Genomic DNA, 18,582 nt, shown 5'->3' with positions numbered 1-18,582 from the left:
ATCACCTTGCTGCAAGTCCTCTCCACCCAGCTGCTGGTCCCCGGCCCTCCTACAGGTGTCTGGATAAATGTTTCTTTCCTCTTTAACTCCTTGCTTGTCAGCCTTCCATACAGTTTGATTTTCTGGCAGTTGTGGTTGTTTTTTGTTTTTAAATTTGTTGTTGTCCTTCTTTTGGTTATTCAAGGAGGCACAGTATATCTACCTATTCCACCATCTTGTCCAGAAGTCATGAACCCAGATTTTCCTATTGTGCTGTTTCAGATGGCGTTAACTTTGGATGAAAGGTGGGCCCTCTTGAAATGTCTCTTTTGAAGGTCTTCTTGTCTCCAGCTTATTCATTCATGCTGTAGTTTGTAACCAATGGGAATTGAAATTAAAAAGACAGTGCAAACAAGATTGGAGGAGGCCTCTTAAAACATCTTGACGTCGTTTGCCTTTCAGTCTATCAATTTCAACACACATACTAAGCCACATTCTCACATGGCAGTATGAAGGAAAGAAAGAAGAGAGAAAGTGCCAGTAGCTACAGCATGAACTGTTGGCACGTGAGACCAAAAGGTGTCACACCCTTAAGCTGAAAATTCACAGCAAGGGGAAGGGATGTAACCAACCAAATCTGTGGCCGAGATAACTTCATGATGGTTTTAAATACATTCTGTTTGATATGCTACATTTAAGATACAAAATTATGTTGGGGGGAAAGAGGTTCCAGAATAGTCACGTGTTTCAGACTCAAAGGCCTTTTGGAGCAGTCAGTAAAATAAATGTGTGATTTTTCAGGGTAATGGGTAATTGAAAAGGACTGTGGAGGTCTGTAGCTGAACTGAAATGAAATACCATCAATTCAAGACTCACTGGAAGTCAACTAAAAATAAAATGAAATAAATGTTTGTGCCAAACCAAACATCTGGAGCCTTCATGGCTCTTGAAGTATCATTTTGTGATCATTGGAGTTAATCTTTTTGCCTGGGGAAATGGGACTTGGAACTTAAAATAAGTCTAAATAAAATATATCAAAAGACATGGATTTTAGGAGGCTTTCTTTTTAATTTGCTCCCATTGCGAGGTAGTGTCTCTGTATCTTCTACTTCAAAATGTTGAAGGTTTCTCAGCTCTTTCACTCAATAGATTATGTTGGGCGACTAAATTTCTTCTTTTCTTCAAATATTGCATGGAGTTCTGTGTTTTTATTTGCTAAGCCTAGCAATCTAACTTGAAGGGCCCTTCCAGGAAAAATATTCAGTTTACATTATATTCAGTTTATTTAAGCATTTGTAAAATGGGTTTGGTTTCCTTTTGTTTTGTTTTAATGCAGAAAATACATGAAAATTCTTGTTACTGGTCCATTGTGTTACATTTTGTTTTGTTTCACTTTTTTATACTTGGAAAATCATCAGAATAAACATTGTTTTTCTCAGGAGGCCACTAGAAATTATTGAACTGTCAATAAAAATTTCTGGAGATTTCTTCGCACAGGTCTTGCAAAGAAGGCCTTAGAAATGGAAGCTAATTCTGTGCTTTTCAGACTGGAGGGAGCAAGATTGGTGAGAAACTGTTGATGTCACTGATATGAAAAAGGAAAAAAATTTTTTTTTTCATTTACAAGGTCATTCCAGCATACAAATGTCATGGTGATCACTCCATCTTCCAGGGGCTTTATAATAATCCAAACAACCATTTCTTCTCACTTCAGCTGGTATAAATGCTTCATCAAAGGGCCAAGGGAACTCAGCTGTGCCCTTGGTTTTCTCTTCTGTAATGCTGAAGTCCTTTTTCCGGGCTCCAGTGTTGAGAGGAAACACATCAGCCCTGTAATGAAATGGTCATACCTTCACCCACCAGCATGAATCTTTTTGGTGCTATGGGCAGTTTCTCTGAGAGAAGTGCCTTTCTTCCCAGCTTCAGGGCATTAATGCCATACGATTATCGAACTATCTTTGAGACTCTTCTCTGTTTTCACCACACTGTGTCTGTAAGAGTTACGTTGTTCAATTATGTTAGAATTACCCAGCTTCTCTCTATCGTGGCAAAGAGGCTCAGGGCCAAGCAATTCATCCTGACACGAGATCCATGCTCCCATGACAACTAAGGCAGCCTCTGATACTGTGACTGCCAGCAGGGAGCCAGCATTTTGAAGTAGACTCAAGTCCACCTCACAGGGAAGTATCTAATTCAGCAGAAGTGATGATCATCATCATAATACTGTAGCAAGTAACCAGAGACCTATCTTCCCGTGGACAAAGGGAAAGTTTACATAAACCTGCAGTCTACGGATGTGATAGGGCTGGAGACAGTGAGCTTTCGGAGCTCAGTGCAGATAGCTTGAATGACTTAGAGGGAGGTCACGTATTTCCAGATCTTCTCCTATTATTTTAGATCTCAAAATAATAGTTCCGTGGCTTAGCTGTACTCACCCGGTGTCCCTGTGAGCCTATTGCAAGGTTGCCCAGTGCCAAAGCAGGCCTTGGTGATACAAGAAATGAAACACAGCCGGGCCCGGAGAAGATTATGTGTGCCAGGAGTTAATGCCATTTTCTCTTTTCCTACAGCAAGAAAAACCCAGGCTTCTCGAGCCTTTGGATTATGAAACTGTCATTGAAGAACTTGAAAAGACACATAAGAATGATCCTCTCCGAGACCTCCTCTTCTTCCCCAGCGATGACTTTTCAGTAAGTGTGCTCTTCTCAAGCTTTGAAGTTCAGGAGGGCCTCACAGGTGATCCCCCCAAAGGACCCTTCCCTTGTAGATTAAGGGGAGTGCAAGGGTAATCTACACTAAGGGTAGATTAAGGGGGTTACCCTTTCTCACCGTCAATGCACTAAGAATCCACATCCAGCAATTTCAAGGCCCCAAGCACCTCATAATTGTGGAGGATTGGGGCTCAGTGACATGGTGGCCTTTAGGCATGGGAATGGCATGGGGTTCTGCCTGGATCCAGCTAATACTGTGTCCCTGCCAATGAATGGGTTTCTAACCAATGTCCTACCTGGCCTCACTGCTTCCCTTAGGCTGGTTCTAACCAAAAGTTTGCAAGCGATTGTAATAAATCAATGGCAAAGGTGGGACTCTCTTGGCACAAAAGATGTAGTTTTTAAAAATTACCCTGAATCCCGGATGCCCTCTAATAAGGAAATGTTGAGGAAGGACTGTGGGCCAAAATAGATAGTCCAGCACATTTTCATAGAGGATTTGTGATCTTTAGGATAATATTCCCTGGCACAGAGACTGCTCTTGGGGTAGTAAAGAAAATAAATGAAAAGGAAATTTGTTTCAGAGAAAAACATAGTAAAGTTATGGATGCTGAGCACCTGCTTGTCCCAACCATTTCATCTGTGGTCATTGTGAACATTCAAAAATGGTTAGTAAATATCCAACTATGAAAACAGAGATCTCAATGGGCAGGTGGTAAATTTTCGTAAAAGAAAGGTACTCTCAGACATCACAAACACGAGCATTTGAGAGCAGAGGAAAAGGCAGCTGCAGGGTCACCCTGGGAAATGGCCGTTGTCATGGGAACCTCTGCTGAGTTCTGGGCCCTCAGAGCCCACACTTCCCCAAACGGCCCCAAACCTCCAGTCCCTCCCTTCACTTGGGGGCAGATCTGCCTTCTGGCTTCTAAAGGTTCATTGTTTCCACCTTCCTCCGTAGACTGATAAAAGAGAAGGTATGTGGAAGTTAACTTCCTGTTCCAAGTACAAAGAAGGATGGAAGAAAGGAGACAGATTTGTAGGTAGAAAAAAAACATTCTTCCAATCTTTTTCAGAATTTTAAGTGTCTCCCACATCAGCGTTTGACACACTTGAAGAGAGACTTATCTCGTGCAGAAATCTCATTTCCGTGGTTGGACCAGGCCACGGGGTCTTGAACTGCAAACACAAAGTTGAACCATGTTATATTTTTTTTAATTCCACATCCTCATTTTCTCTGAGACAGAAGGCAAACTTAACAAACAGCTTTTTTCTGTCAAACATCAACGCACACACACACAAAACAAATCTCAAAACTTTGGAGAACCTTTTCTTCTAGCTCTGTTATTCAGAAGCATGTCAAAAGCTACTCCAAGCCTCCCTAACTTGAGAAGAGAGTGGAGGCGTGTAGATGGAATAAAACATGTGCACTGAATTTGGCTTCATTCAGGGGCACCTTCCCACACTCTTTGAAGCTAAGGGGGGCCTGGTTATGGCACGGCCTTTGCCATCCTTTAATGGTGTACACAGAACACACAATAATGCCCTTTTTTTCCCCCCGCTGTGAACACTTCAGTAAATACACTAAATGCTTTTATCCTTTGCCTGCTCACAGGCCTTCTGTGGCCACGTCCAGCACCATCAAAATGAAGGGCAGAAGCTTTAGCACTGCCCCGGGGCTTCTCCAACATCTGGTCCTTGTTCCTTCCTCAGGACCGTTCTCTCCCTCCTCCCCACAACCCTCACCCCTAACACCCACAGTCGTCCATTCCCACGGAGGTCGTACATGAGCACAGTTCTGAATGGAACATTCTGTCACCCCTCAGACTATGCCCCTCCTTGATTCATTCAGCAAATGTACAATACTGCATGTGAGGCACGCATCTCAGAATGGGGAAAGAGCAGTGATTAGACAGAAACTCCCCTATTTTAGTGAAGCTTACCTTTTGGCGGGAGGAATCAGGCAAAAAAAAGTAAAATGAATTAACAAGATAGTCGGGACACAGAGCAGTTCTGTGAAGAAAATGAGACAGGGCCAGGCAACAGGGGCCGACTAGAGGAAGAACTGAGTTGGACAGGGTGGTCAAGGACAGCACCTCTGACAGGGTGATGTCTCAGCTGCGTTTTGAGTTCTGGAGGAGGGCCAGCCATGCTAAACCTGGAGAGGGCGGGGAGGGGTGTCCGGGGCTGAAAGAAGCTGCTGCGAGGCCCGAAGAGCTCTGAGATGGAAGACGGTGTGGCTAGACAGAGGGAGCAGTTACGGGGGAGGCCAGGCAAGGACAAGATAGGGCTTTGCACCTTATTCTAAAGGGAACTGGCAAGTCACTGAGGAGTTTCAAGGGGTGCAGAGACCGGGTATATGTTATCAGAACATCTAACAGGGTGAGGAGGACCCTGGGAGACCAGTTGGGAGAAGAGCTTCCAATTAGCAGGTATTCAAGGGACTTCTGATGCCACCGAGTCCCTATTATCAGTAAATGTCACCTCAGAAAAACAGCTATATTTTTATTTGCATTAAGCACCCACTAATCAAAGGATAATGTCAAATATTATTACTATATAACATTGCCAGTTTTTTAACAAAATTCAGGTGGATAGTTTTTCCTCTTCCCTGCCCTACAAAGTAAGAGTTGACAAATGGTGGCCCGTGGGTAACCTGCTGCCTACTCTTGTGTGTCCTGTGAACTAAGGATGATTTTTATTTTTTTTAACACTGCCTTGTTATCTTTTCTTCACCAAACTGGCTAAATGGTGGGAGGGGGGAAAAGCCTATTTTGTAACTCATAAAAATTATATGAAATTCAGATTTTGGCAGCCATAAGTGAGGTTTCATTGAATACCACGATGCCCTTCCCTTCACCTATTGCCCGTGGCTGTTTTCGTGATCCAAGGGCAGGGTTCAGCAGAGCTGTGGCAGCGGGGATGGAGGACCCTTAAAAATTTATCTGACCCTTTACGGAAAACATCTGGGTAGCTCTGATGTACAGATCCCTGCTAACACAAATTGTGTTCACATTTTGGTGTTTTCATCTCCCTCTATGTGGGATAAAGAGCTTTCTCTAAAAGCTCTCTGTCCCTGTCTGCTCCATCCACAGCCTGTGTCCTATGGGAGGGGTCACCAATAGCAAAGCTCCTGGTCACCAGGCTAGATGGTCATTCCCCGGGCTCGTCCCTGAGCGATGGTGAGGATTCTGTGGGACGTGGGTGAACAGTACCCACCCACCCAATGGGAAGTGGAATTAGATGACCACTCTGTTCCTGAGGTGTCACAGGATGGAAGGAAGGGGAGTCGCCCCAGTTCCTCACCCTCCTCCCGATGGCCCAGAATTCAGCTCACTTCTGTGTTTCCACATTCCCAAGCACCCACACTTAGAGCAGACATTCTTCATTACTTGGTCTGTTTAATCAATATTTATTCAGCACCCACAAGGTGCTGAATATAGAACAGCACTTCCTAGACGAGTGAGACTGACAGGAAAAACAAAAACCCTATGATTAAGAAGTGTGTGCACTAATATGGGTGAATAGCAAAGTTGGTTAAGAATGCTTATACTTAAGGAATATCAAGGAACCCTGCATTATTTCTCTCTGTCCAGGCTCCTAGCCCAAGCCATCATCATCATTTTGGGCCTAGACCCCAGAAGTGGCTTTTAAAGGGTCTTCCTGCTTCTTTCCTACCTCTGCTCAATTCATTTAGAGAGAGCTTTAGGCCTCTGGCATGACCTGCCAGTTAAAACTTTCCAGTGGGTTTCGATCGTCCTGAGCACCCAGTCAAGCTCCTTCTTGCCTTCGCCCCAGTCATCTGGTTCCTAATGATCTCTGCGCCCTTACCTCCTAGCCCAGTTTCCCTTGGTCACTACAAAGATACCTACCATCTGTCTGTTTCCCGAACTTGCCACATTCGTAGGGCCTTTACCTTCTCTGCATGCCGGTTCCTGTTTTTTATCTATGGCTTGGTTCACATGCTACTTCTGCAAGGACACGTCTCTGACTTCAACCAACATTGCCCTACTCCCACACTGTGCTGCACTGTCCCGTCTAGCTTGTATCACTACCTAGAAAGCTCTCGGGGTGCTTTTTCCCTCCTGGTGTTGCTCTCCATTAGCACGTAACCTCTAGTGGGGCAGGGATACCTTTTATTGGGATCATTGCAAGACCCCCAGCAACTAGAGTGGTCCTTGGCACAACACAAGTGGAAAACAAATATTTATTTCAGAACCATTTAGATTATTAGTTTAGAATATAACTTCAATCCTTTGAGTACCTTTAGGAACCAAATGGCCATTCTGAAATGAAATTTGAGAAGAACGAGAATGAAGTAACCAGGCTTCCCTGAGGACGAGGAAAATGGCCATGAATGCACTTTCCTTCTTGACACCTCCCAACATATCACCTGGAAGAAGCAGCATTAAGATCATGACCCCTTTCTCCAGAGGCTCATTTGACCTAGTACAGTACCTGGCTAATTTCCTCCCTATAACACTTAATGGACTTCTTCTCACGCTTTTTGTTACTAGGCAAGGGGGAAATCAGTTTATAACTGTATTTCCAGTACTCAACACAATGTCTGGTTCATGGGCATACAGGAAAGATTGCTGAACATCGAGTTAAAACCATCTTCCTCCAGGTTACGGGTCTGAAGTAGAAGCATCTTCTTTATCTTGGCACAGCAGGTAGAAATAGTTTCTCCCAGTGCCTGGGTCCTGAGAGCAGGCGTGATGGTTTTCTGTGTGACTGGCGATGACTCACGAAAAAGGAGCTGTTTAGATGCACTTGCTCACCGAGTTCAAAAACATGCACCACTTCAATCATTGCACTATGTTTGCTGTTCTTGTTTTTCTCATCTTTTTTTGAGGCTGGTAACAATAGAAACCTAAGAGCCCCCAAATTAAGAACTTAGTCACCAAATTGTGTCTTGGTGAAACAGGCAAGGACAGTAAGAAAGAAAAGCTATAGGACAGTTTCAGGGACACACTGAATCATATTGTGGAGGGATTCTGTTTCAGGAGAGGCAGGTACAAAAGGGCAGAACAAAAAGTGAGAAAGCCAGAAATGAGTTTCTTGCCCTGAGAAAGATACAGAGAGCTTGAGGGGGAATCATTTCTGGAAGCTGTAGACCTGAAGTAAGAGGGTGTGGAACTCTACACCTCTAGCAGCGTCCCCCACACCATGGGAAAGCGTCATCTCCTTGATTCCAGTCCTGCCCACACCAAGAAAACCGCTTCACTGCAGTTCGGCCCATGGCCCTCATTCTGTGGGCTATGTTGTGAGCATCACCCATCTGAATGAGGAGCAGGACATACATTCAAAGGGTTATGCTTTCAACACGGGGCAATGCCATCGTCGAAGTCAAAGGTCTACCTGCACACCTGAAACAGCCCGTTTAAAGAGTTACGAGATCTTCTCACAATTCTGCTTTATACTGAATCCCTTATACACATCAGAATTGGTGTCTCTGGGCTCTTCAATACATCCTACAGTTTTCATTGGCTCGCTATTATTACTGAGTGAATTGTGATTTTTTTAGCACACCAAAGGCTTGTTCTTTTCATAGTATGTTTTTAGCTATAAAAAGTAACTGGTATATGGGGATTTCCAGACTCAACCACGTGGGTCATCTGGTGAGAGGAAGCAGAAAGATCTTAATTTTTTTTTTCAATTGCAAGACAAAAAGGTCATGAGTTTTTTTCTTCTTCTTACTTCTCTTACTGAGACACAACTTAACATTGCACAGGAATCTCAACCTCTTTTTAATCCTTGGCTTCTGAGGCTTTAAATGGCTCACAGTGTTCATGCAAGAACACTGTAATTGCGATTTAAAAGCTAAGTAATAGTCTTTGTCAAACTCGATCATTTCTAAGTTATAATATTCCTCTCATTTACAAGCTAATGAAGCTGAGATTTGAAAAGGCTCTTGTTCAAGGATGGAGAGTAACTGCGAGTACAGAAATCAAACATAAGCACCTTGACTTTGCTCTTAGTTTCTATCTAACTAGCATACTTTCAGTCAGCTGCTTCTTAGAAAAATATGCTGCACAACTTAGAGAGAAGTATTAACTCCCCAAATCCCACAGTGAGTGGTGTCATTACATAATTGGTACGATAATGAAGTGATTGTAGAGTGCTTATTTCAGCTCAGTAAGAACGTGGGGAGATATGTCCAAATAAAGGCCTGCATACCTCTGGTCACAGCCAGCCTTGCTCATGATAGCCCCAAAGTGGAGATGACCCACATGTCCATCACGTGATGAATGGATAAACAATTCCACCCAAAAAGCAATGAAGTACTGACACCTGCTACAATGTGGATGAAACTTGGACACATTATGCTAAGTGAAAGAAGCCAGTCACAAAGGCCACATGTGCCATAAATCCATTTACATGAAGTGTCCAGAATAGGCAAATTCACAGAGACAGAGAGCAGATGAGTCATTGTCAAGGGCTGAGGGGAGAAGGAAGATTGGGAAGTAACTGCTAATGGGTATGGGCCTCTTCTGGGGATGATTAAAATGTCCTAAAATTAAATAGTGATGATGGTTGCACCACCCAGTGAGCATACTCAAACCAGTGAATTCTAATCATCAGAGGGTGAGTTTTGTGGCATGTCAATTTCGTCCCAATGACACTTATTTAAAAACAAGAGATCGTTCTAGACATGCCTATGTTTAAGTACTTCGTTCTTTAAAAGAATTAAACAAAAATATAACAAACAGTAAAGAACATGGCAAAACACATTTTATTTATTGTCATAATTTGCCTCCAGAACAGACTTAATGTGGCTTGCCCATATGCAAAACCAAATACACACACACACACACATATGGATAATGACTGACTTCACTAATCACTAGCAGAGCTTTGGTTCTGAAAGATTCTCTAGTTAAGCTGCCGACTTCATACATGGTACAGGCAGCAAACCCTACAGTTCGGAGAAGAGAAAATGTAGGTTGCATGAATGAGAGAAGATTTCTTCAAAAGCAGCTGACACCTGTACTAGAGCTGAGATGAGGAAAGAAAGGAGGTGTCTGAGAGGCAGGGAGCGCGGGCAGGGCTTGGGCAGCACTGAGCCCGCAGGAAGAAGGGACGTGAGCAGCCATGTGGGAAGGGGCTGTGGTGGGGTGGCCGCAGCAGGTCAGCTCATGTCTGAGGCCCATTGCTCATCACAGGGCTGCGTCGGCAGGCCGCACAGGCCACTGTGCGCTTCCTTGCACAGTGACCTCAGACCACAGCCTCGATTCCCTGCCAGTGGAAGGGCCTGGTGCCCAAGTGTCTGTGATATTGGAGCACTGGGTTTATTCATGCTCACACTTTTCCATACGTAGAATGTTTTCTCTTCACCTACTTAGAGGGGATGAGACACATTTTAAAGACTGGAAAATGAATCCCGAAAAAGAAGTGAAATGACTTGCTCAGTGGTTTCTAGTTCAAGAGTAAAACTGAAACCAGGTCTGCAAACCTTCCCTCTTAGACACATAAGCACTGCCATTGGAGACATCCCCATGTCCCCATGCTCAACTTGGCTGCATGAGGACAGCCAGCTCGCTATCTGTGCATTCTTCATAAAGTCTAACTCCAGCAAAACAAGGACCTTCCTCTTAAAGCCCAATGAAGGTATTAGAGTGGTATTCTCATGTATTTGAAAAAAGTAAAATCAAACGACACAATTCTGAATATGGTAAAAAAAAAAAAAGGTATTTCAAGCAACTAATGCAGCAGAAGTGCCTGCTCTACTACAATGAAAGGCACAGCCAGTGTTAGTCTGAGCAGCTCAGGTGAAGATCACTCTGAACACGTTCCTAGGTTGGAATGGATGGTGAGGTGTTAGTTAAGAGTCCCTGTTGTGAGCCTCATTGACTTCTCAGGCTGGGACTGATGTGTATAAAGCCCATCATGCGTGTCCTCTTTTGGGAACACCTGGGGTCTACAGTGGTGTCACAGGAAGGTGTGCTCAGCCCCTGAATAGGAAAAGCAAACTATTTCTTAGACTCTGACAGAGAGTGGCCTTTGGTCACTTGAGAAATGGCCCCGCTGTGCTTGGAATGAAGTCATCTGTGGTCATTTTTGTCAGCAGAATGGTGACTGACAAGGCCACCAAGACTACCCACTGCAGAGCAGAAGGAACCGGAAGGTGACAGGGCTGTAGCCTAAGAAGTCTGAATATTATGGACCTGAAATTCCATACCTGGGCCCGCACACATTGTTTCATAAATTAAAATGATAGCTTCCGTTTCCCAAGGCTTAGTCTCTGGACAATAGCCCCTTATAAAACGCTACCACCGAAAGGAGCTCGGCTGCCTTCCAGGGCAGCCTCGGCTCCATTTCAAGCTGCCGAGCTGTGCTAATTGTCGACCAAAGGGTTTCTAAAAGAGAACAGGAAGTCTGTTGTGGGCACAGCAATTTGTAGTGGTCTAAAAGCATCCAATTCTCAGAAAAGAAATTCTCTGTAACCTGAACAAATATGACTCTGTATAGTTTCCTTCTTTTGATCAATTTATGTTTGCGTCTAAGGAGACACTTTAAAGAAGTCAGAAATGAGCAGAAGAGCCACAGTCTTACACTTGAAACTCTTTGGAGGCTTTCTGCTTTTTCAGGCAAATTCTCCGGTATTACCACAAAATAGAACTGAGATCCATAGTATGTTAGGGGCATTCATGTGGCGTGCATCCCTTTTCTTGTCTCTTCTGTATTCTGTACCAGGTATTAGATGTGCGGTAATTTCATGCACATCGTAAAATACTGCTTTAAATTTATGTCATGGTTACATGGGGGTGGTTCAACCCCTGGTGTCATTTCATAACTAGAGGTCATCAGGAGTCACTCAGAGCCATTGTACACATGACTGGTTTTTATGGCCCTGACCCCAATGAATTCCCAATCTCATACACTGTGTGTGAGTGTTAGCTTATGTATTGAAACTATCTTTACTATATGACCTCATGAATCAAGCAGCCCTGTAATTATGATTACTGAACACCTGGGTTCACATTCCAGATACTTACCATTAAGGAAAAAAGAAAAAAGCTTCTTACACTAGCTCAGTGTTCACTCCGTTGTATTATTCCACAGAGCAGTGATCTTAGTGAGACAGTAGGTTTGTGACGTAACTGAACGGGAAGCTTACGTTTGGGCTCTGTTGCTCTATTCTCCATCAGACTGAGAGCATTTAGAACAGCTTTTTTTTTTCTTCAAAAGGCAAAAAATCAATAGAAGTCTACAGTCCATAATGAAAAAGAGGGATCATTTGCTTTTTATACAAAAATTTTATTATAAAATAGTGATTGAAGTATAGAAAAAAATTTGAATTAGAGAAAAAAAGAATCCCTTATCTTGTCAATGGATTACGCTATGTAATGTTCCCTAAAAACCAAGCAAGCAACACTGTGCATCTGCGAATTATCTGTCCAAACAAGAAATAAATTACCCCCAAAGAATCGAAACCCAGCAGTAATCCCCAAAGCTCAATTTAGGCATGGATTTTAATCTGCTTCAAACTTCGAGTTCTCTCACTGTTTATCTAACAGAGTGAGTAACATAAAAGAAAATAGTTGAAAGAAGAAATGCAAAAGGAACGAAAAATATAAATTCTGGATAATAATAAATCTTAAATTCACCCTAGCAAACTTCCCTTGGGAGGCAATCACTGCCCATGTGTGTCCCTGTGCTTGGTTGGAACTGATGGCCACGTCCTCTTAACACTTCCAAACTCTGGTCACGCAGCTGCAGCTAAGTCCCAGGGGGAAAGGCGCTGACGGAGGAGCTCAGTGCATAGTTGTGGTTCGGGATGAGCATTAATTTTTACTGTATGATGAATCTTCAACCCAGTGTTCTCAGTATTTCTTAGTCTCTGATCTCGTTAGATTCACATGGCATCTTCCTCTTTCACAGGGTCCACCCCACATGCTCCCCAAACACGCGCACACCCACTCACACCAATACACTCACACAGCGCACCCACTCTCACATGCACATTTATGTGCTCACACACCACACACACTCACATCATACACATTTACAAACACACTCAGATACTGCACATTTCCGTGCATAATCACACAGTACACGCATACTTGCACGCCCTCCTCACCAGATACACATACACTTAAACACACAGGCACACTCATACACTATGCCCAATCACATGTGTTCACATAGATTCCCACAATATGCACACACATATGTGCTCACACAAAACACCTATATGTATGCTCACGTACTCAGCACCTTTAACAAGTAAGTATTTAAGGCTTTAACCCCCGAACTGAGACACTGAGGTTATAGCAGTAAATGAAAGAGACCAAATTTCTTGTCCTCATGGAGCTCACGTCAGGAGTGAGAAAAGAGGGACCTGAAGAAAATAGGAGTCCAGGACGGGAAGAAAAGTAATGATGCTGTCCTTGGGGCGGAGCCTACAGCAGTTCTGAACGCAGAAGGCTGAATTCCCCCCGGATCCGTCTCCTTCCCATCTTTCCCCCAAACAAGAAGGGCTTTGGGACTTTCTTCAGTTCCAACAATGAGCACAGAACAAAATACCCCTTATCTAAAAAATACCCCTAAGGAACAGTTCAAATGACCTTTAGTTTGTGCTTTAGAAACCCTGATGAATCATTTGTGGGTTTGGGGATGTACAAAATAAAAGATCCCAACTGTTGGTACCATGTATGTGGACAGACACACCATCCCAGCCTCCCTACAATCAAAAGGAGCACCGACTGAAGGGAGCTGGCGCCTGGTGAAGGAAAGTCACTGTTTACAACATCCATCTCCCCGCCCCGCCCCCCCAATTGATAGAGTCTAAGGCATATAAAGAGGAAACGACCCATGAATTCTGTTTTAGCTGTTTTGTTTTCAGAGATACTTTATACTTTCAGTTTATGTGTATTCATTCAATCGAAGGATGTTTGTTTAGCATTGAAAATATTTTGTTCATTTCAACAACAACAGCAAAACATGACACTAAAAACATGACTTGTTTTCTTCAAGGTCCAGGTTCACTGGACACCCCTCCCTCCCTCCCATCCCCAGTTGTGACGACAGGCAGACACACACAAAGCAACCTCTCAAAGGGGCTAAGATTACCCTGTACATGTTCCAAAGATTATTTAGGGTAGGATTGCAATAATGCTGATTTTGTAAATTGTCTTCTTTATTCCAAATTTGTTTTAGCACTCACCACAAAACTACCAGTGGAATTAAACCAGTCTCAATATACAGAAGTCCAAATTTTCGATTTTTTGTAGGGAAGGAAACAGGTTAAAATTACGAGCTTCACTAATAAAACAGTAATTGTAACAATGCTAGTGAGTGGTAATCCAAGTGGTAATTGGGTCTTCCCTCCAAGAGAATAAATTGGTAAGAACCATGGAAGTGTCTGTCTTCCCTGAGCTTTAAACGCTAAGGTGGACATCGCTTCCCCATTGTGTTTCTGATACAATGGTCTGCACAATGCTCTTGAGTTGGAGAGCTTAATTTCTCCTCCTTGCTCCTCTCAGGTGGCCACAGTACCTTGGGATATCCGCACGCTGTACTCGACCGTCCCTGAAGACGCAGAGCGCAAAGCAGAAAGTTTATTGGTGAAGGAGGTAAATGTGATGCTTCCAGTCATTTATCTTACAGAGCTTTGCTTCCCCTGCCCAGTTCTCATTATAACTTTATTATTATTGCCCTCCTCACCTTTTCAGTGGAGAATTTTAAATGCAACGATTTGTTGATGTTTTCCAACCTTGGTCACCTGGAGATGTTTCTCACTTTCCTATTAATCGTTTTTCATTGTCTGCCGACTGTTCAAATTTTGGAAATTTGTTTGTTTGTTTTTATTTAACTTAAACCCCCACATTGAGGAATATTTGAGTATTCATAATAGGCAGATTTCATTTTATTTTACTTATTTGGATTGAGTTGTAGGCAAGGCCTTACTATGTGAGAATTTTGGATAATAGAATTTCTGTTTTAAGAGCACCATTTCTTTTTTTATTGTTGTGCAATTACAGTTGTCCCCATTTTCCCCCCATTACTCTCCCCTGCCCCCTCCCTACATTCAATCTTCACCCCTGCCCCCTCCCTACATTCAATCTTCACCCCTCCCCCATTGCATCTGTCCATGGGTCCTTTATCTGCATGTTCCTTAACACATACATTTCTTTCAGGTAGTAACTAGGGTGCTAGTTAATGGTAAAACCCTGTGGGCAGCTGTAAGAGACCGAGAAAAATCAGTTGACCTGTCACCTAGTTGCATCCGATGGGTCCACAGCCTGACTGCAGGGCTCTAGGGAAGGGCCCGGGCTGGCATGTGACAGCTACTTAGCAGGTGTTTAGTGAATAAATAAATGAAGTGGTCCTTCCTTTACAGAAAATGCAATGATAAAACTTAGCCCAGACAGGTTAAACTGTAAGCAGTCTTTAATCCTGAGAAAGTAGTGTATCCTAATTAGGATTTAATTAAAGCTACACACTAGAGCAAAAGCCTTTCTCAGCTCTTAAACATTTTATATGAATACAAGCTGCATATTTGTGTGTGTATTAATATCAGTATGATTAATCATATTTTATATCATACTAGTCTTTTTACATGTATTTTATGTGTATAAATACATTTATGATACCTTTATGTCATATCCAAGGTACATGTCATATCCATGGTACTATTCTACCCAAGCCTTTTTTTTGCCAGAAATTTACCTGTTTATTTTTTCTAATTCCTTGATTTCAAATTTATTTCCCAAAGTTCACACTAAATTATAGCCTGTTTTAAGGAGGTAGAAAAAGAGGAAACAAATGCAGAGTTAGATCACATCAGGATATCTGAGCATATTGTTTTCCTACTTACTAATAAAAATAACAAGGGTGACATCAGTACCAGAATATTTTGTTTACAGTCACCACAGAGGAAGTTTGAATATCTACTAGGGCATCATTGTTTAAAAAAAAAAACACCAAAGAGTTGGGAAATTATTTCCTACTCAGGAAAATCAGAATCAATGAGACCAAGTCTACAAAAGTCCTGCAGGACATCCATATATGTTAAATGTGGTAGGGTTTGAAATGTATGTGACATTGAACTCCCAATGGAGTATTTAACCTGGTCTTCTTGCGTGGTCTTCACCAAAATGTCGTGTGTTATTTGTAAATATCTTTGTTGTCAAATTCACTTCAGAGTGTTTTATAATTTTGCTGTAAATGCGATGGAATGTTAACCATCTATTTCCTTTTCTTAGTATTCATGACTACTATCTTTTAAAAAGCTATTGATTTTCAAATATGCATAACTAGCTTACTAAACTCTGTTATCCCAATAGTTCTTATTTGATTTTGAGGTGCGTGGTCACAGTATAATATTTGCCTTCTTGTATCGTCTAACATCTCTGAAACAGTGTTGAATAACAACACTAATATTGGGCATCTGTCTTATTTTTACATTGGTGTTTCATTATGACACTTTCTGGCATAAAAGAAATGTCTGAGAAGGGTCTTTCTTGGTTTCCACAGTGCTTACCAATGACTGGCTACGCATGTGTTGTAATACATATTTGGTCTATTGATAGAACAGCTTTTCTGCTTGAATTCATAAAGTGCCACAATAGACTTAATAAGCTGCCGTCCTGGGGATCCATACTTGTGTTTCTGGTATAAACTTTTGTGCTCAAGTTGTATTATTACCTTCATATCCTATTGCATTAGAATTGCTAATATTTACTTCAAATTTTTGCATTCATATTTATGAGTGAAATTTGGCTGTAGTTTTCTTACCTCCCACCTTTGATATTAGAGAAATGCTAGCTTTAAAAAATAAATTGGGCCCTGGCTGATGTAGCTCAGTGGATTGAGCATGGGCTGCGAACCAAAAGGTTGCTGGTTCGATTCCCAGTCCAGGCACACGCCTGGGTTGCAGGCCAGGTCCCCCATTGGGGGCCATGTGAGAGGCAACCACACATTGATGTTTCTCTTCCTTTCTCCCTCCCTCCCTCCCTCTCTCTCTCTAAAAATGAATAAATAAAATGTAAAAAATCCTAACAATTAGTTTATTATTAATTAATTAATTAATTGAGACAATTTCCAATTTTTTTATATTGTGGAATAAACCAGTAGCCAGTGAAATAAAACAGAATATGTAGAAAAAGATCCAAATACATGTGGTTTCCTAATATATGGTAAATATGACACTTGGCATTCTTTGGGAAAGGGTGAGCAAGTCCACAAATATTTGGTTATCCATTTTGGATGAATATAAAGTTAGGGCTCTGTATCTCACATTACATACAAAAATTAACTCCAGATAAATATTTAAAATATGAATAATTAATCCCAGATACGTATGAAAAATCAAAATTGGGAAAATGGATAAACTTAAGGAAATGAAATTAATAATTTTTATATGATAAATGGTACCATAAAGCCAAAAAGAAATACTTAACTACAGAAATTATTTGCAACTCACATATCTTTTGTCCCATACACAGACAACCATGCTCCTAATATTCAAAATCCTACAAATTCATAAGGAAAAGATTAATAACCCAGGAAAATGTAAACAAAAATATGAACAAGCAGTTCAAGAAGAACTATGGTTGGCCACGATGCACACAAAGTTGCCAGCCCTCTCTTGTATCATGGAAATACAAACTAAAACAAAAACGGCATGTAAAATCTGAAGGGAGAAACATTTTAAGGCAAATATAACTTAAAGACAGAGGGAATAAGGGAAATAAACACTATCACACATTGTCGGTAATGCATCTCTATAATCTTATGAGATATAATTCAAGTGTTTCTTTTAAGTAGGACACATGAGCATGCCACATGAATATTATAAAAACAAATATCACAGCATAAAATATAATTATAAGAATAAGTATTGCTGTGCTGGTCAGTTTGTAATATCAATTGATAAGAGTTGGGGTGAATCAATGGTGACACACATATTTTATAATATTGTACTATACAGTTGACAAAACTTATATATATTGAAATATATTAACTTGGATGCCCATGATATGTTGTTAAGAGAAAAAAGTAAGTTACAGAATATATGGTATGATATTAGTGAAGATATAAAACCTACATGTTTATGTGTAAATATGTTTATATATAAGTATTTTTATTTTTTTATTTTGCTTTTTACTTTTTTAAATTTATTTTTTAACTTTTTTCATTGTTGTTCAAGTACAGTTATCTCCATTTTCCCCCCACTTCTCCCTCCTACCCCAGTATTTTTAAAATGCATATTAAACTCATAGCATTGGTTACCTCACAAATTTGAGATCATAGGGGACAGGGAGAGATTGATTTTCAATATATACTTTCTATCATTGTGGTGTTACAAGTGAATTTTTATAATTAAAAAATATTTCAGAAAAAATAGTTAGAATGTATTTTTTTATAAAGATTTTATTTATTTATCTTTAGAGGGGAAGGGAAGGAGAGAGGGAGAGAAACATCAATGTACGGTTGCCCCTCGTGCGTCCCCTGCAGGGAACTGGCCTGCAACCCAGGCATGTGCCCTGACTGGGAATTGAACCGCGATCATGTGGTTCGCAGGCCCGAGCTCAATCCACTGTGCTACACCAGCCAGGGCTAGAATGTATCTTAAAATACTGCCAAAATTATAAGCAACCAAGTCTACTTTCTAAACTTATTCTCTAAAATTTAAAATCTACCGTAATTTTTCAAGGCATTAGGTAGCCACCTTAGAGACTAGAGACTACATTAGATTCCTTTATTGTTATTATTTTAGTTAGATAACAAAAATATCATATAAAGCAGTCAAAATCCCACACGTGTTTGCTTTTCCTACCTCTAGGCTTGTCGTCGGTCACAGAAACCATTAAGTTCATCTGACATAAGCCATTCTTAATCATTTGTGGTATAACTACTATGTATTTATACAGGATTCCAGGATTTG

The 18,582-nt window shown here is 41.4% G+C and overlaps 1 protein-coding gene across 1 annotated transcript in view; it reads left to right on the top strand.

The window, feature by feature from the left end:
- The window catches only part of DOCK10 (dedicator of cytokinesis 10), a 225,740-nt gene that overhangs the window by 98,825 nt on the left and 108,333 nt on the right, over positions 1–18,582 (top strand). Inside the window, exons 2-3 of the mRNA XM_037029382.1 lie at positions 2,550–2,669; positions 14,177–14,266. Of these exons, the coding sequence (XP_036885277.1) occupies positions 2,550–2,669; positions 14,177–14,266 (210 nt within the window). The remainder of the gene's footprint in view (positions 1–2,549; positions 2,670–14,176; positions 14,267–18,582) is intronic.

This window comes from Sturnira hondurensis, unplaced genomic scaffold (assembly GCF_014824575.4).
Source record: "Sturnira hondurensis isolate 20B ecotype Veracruz unplaced genomic scaffold, ASM1482457v3 Scaffold0020237, whole genome shotgun sequence".
Classification (NCBI taxonomy): Eukaryota; Metazoa; Chordata; class Mammalia; order Chiroptera; family Phyllostomidae; genus Sturnira; species Sturnira hondurensis.
This window is presented reverse-complemented; position numbering and strand designations above follow the sequence as displayed.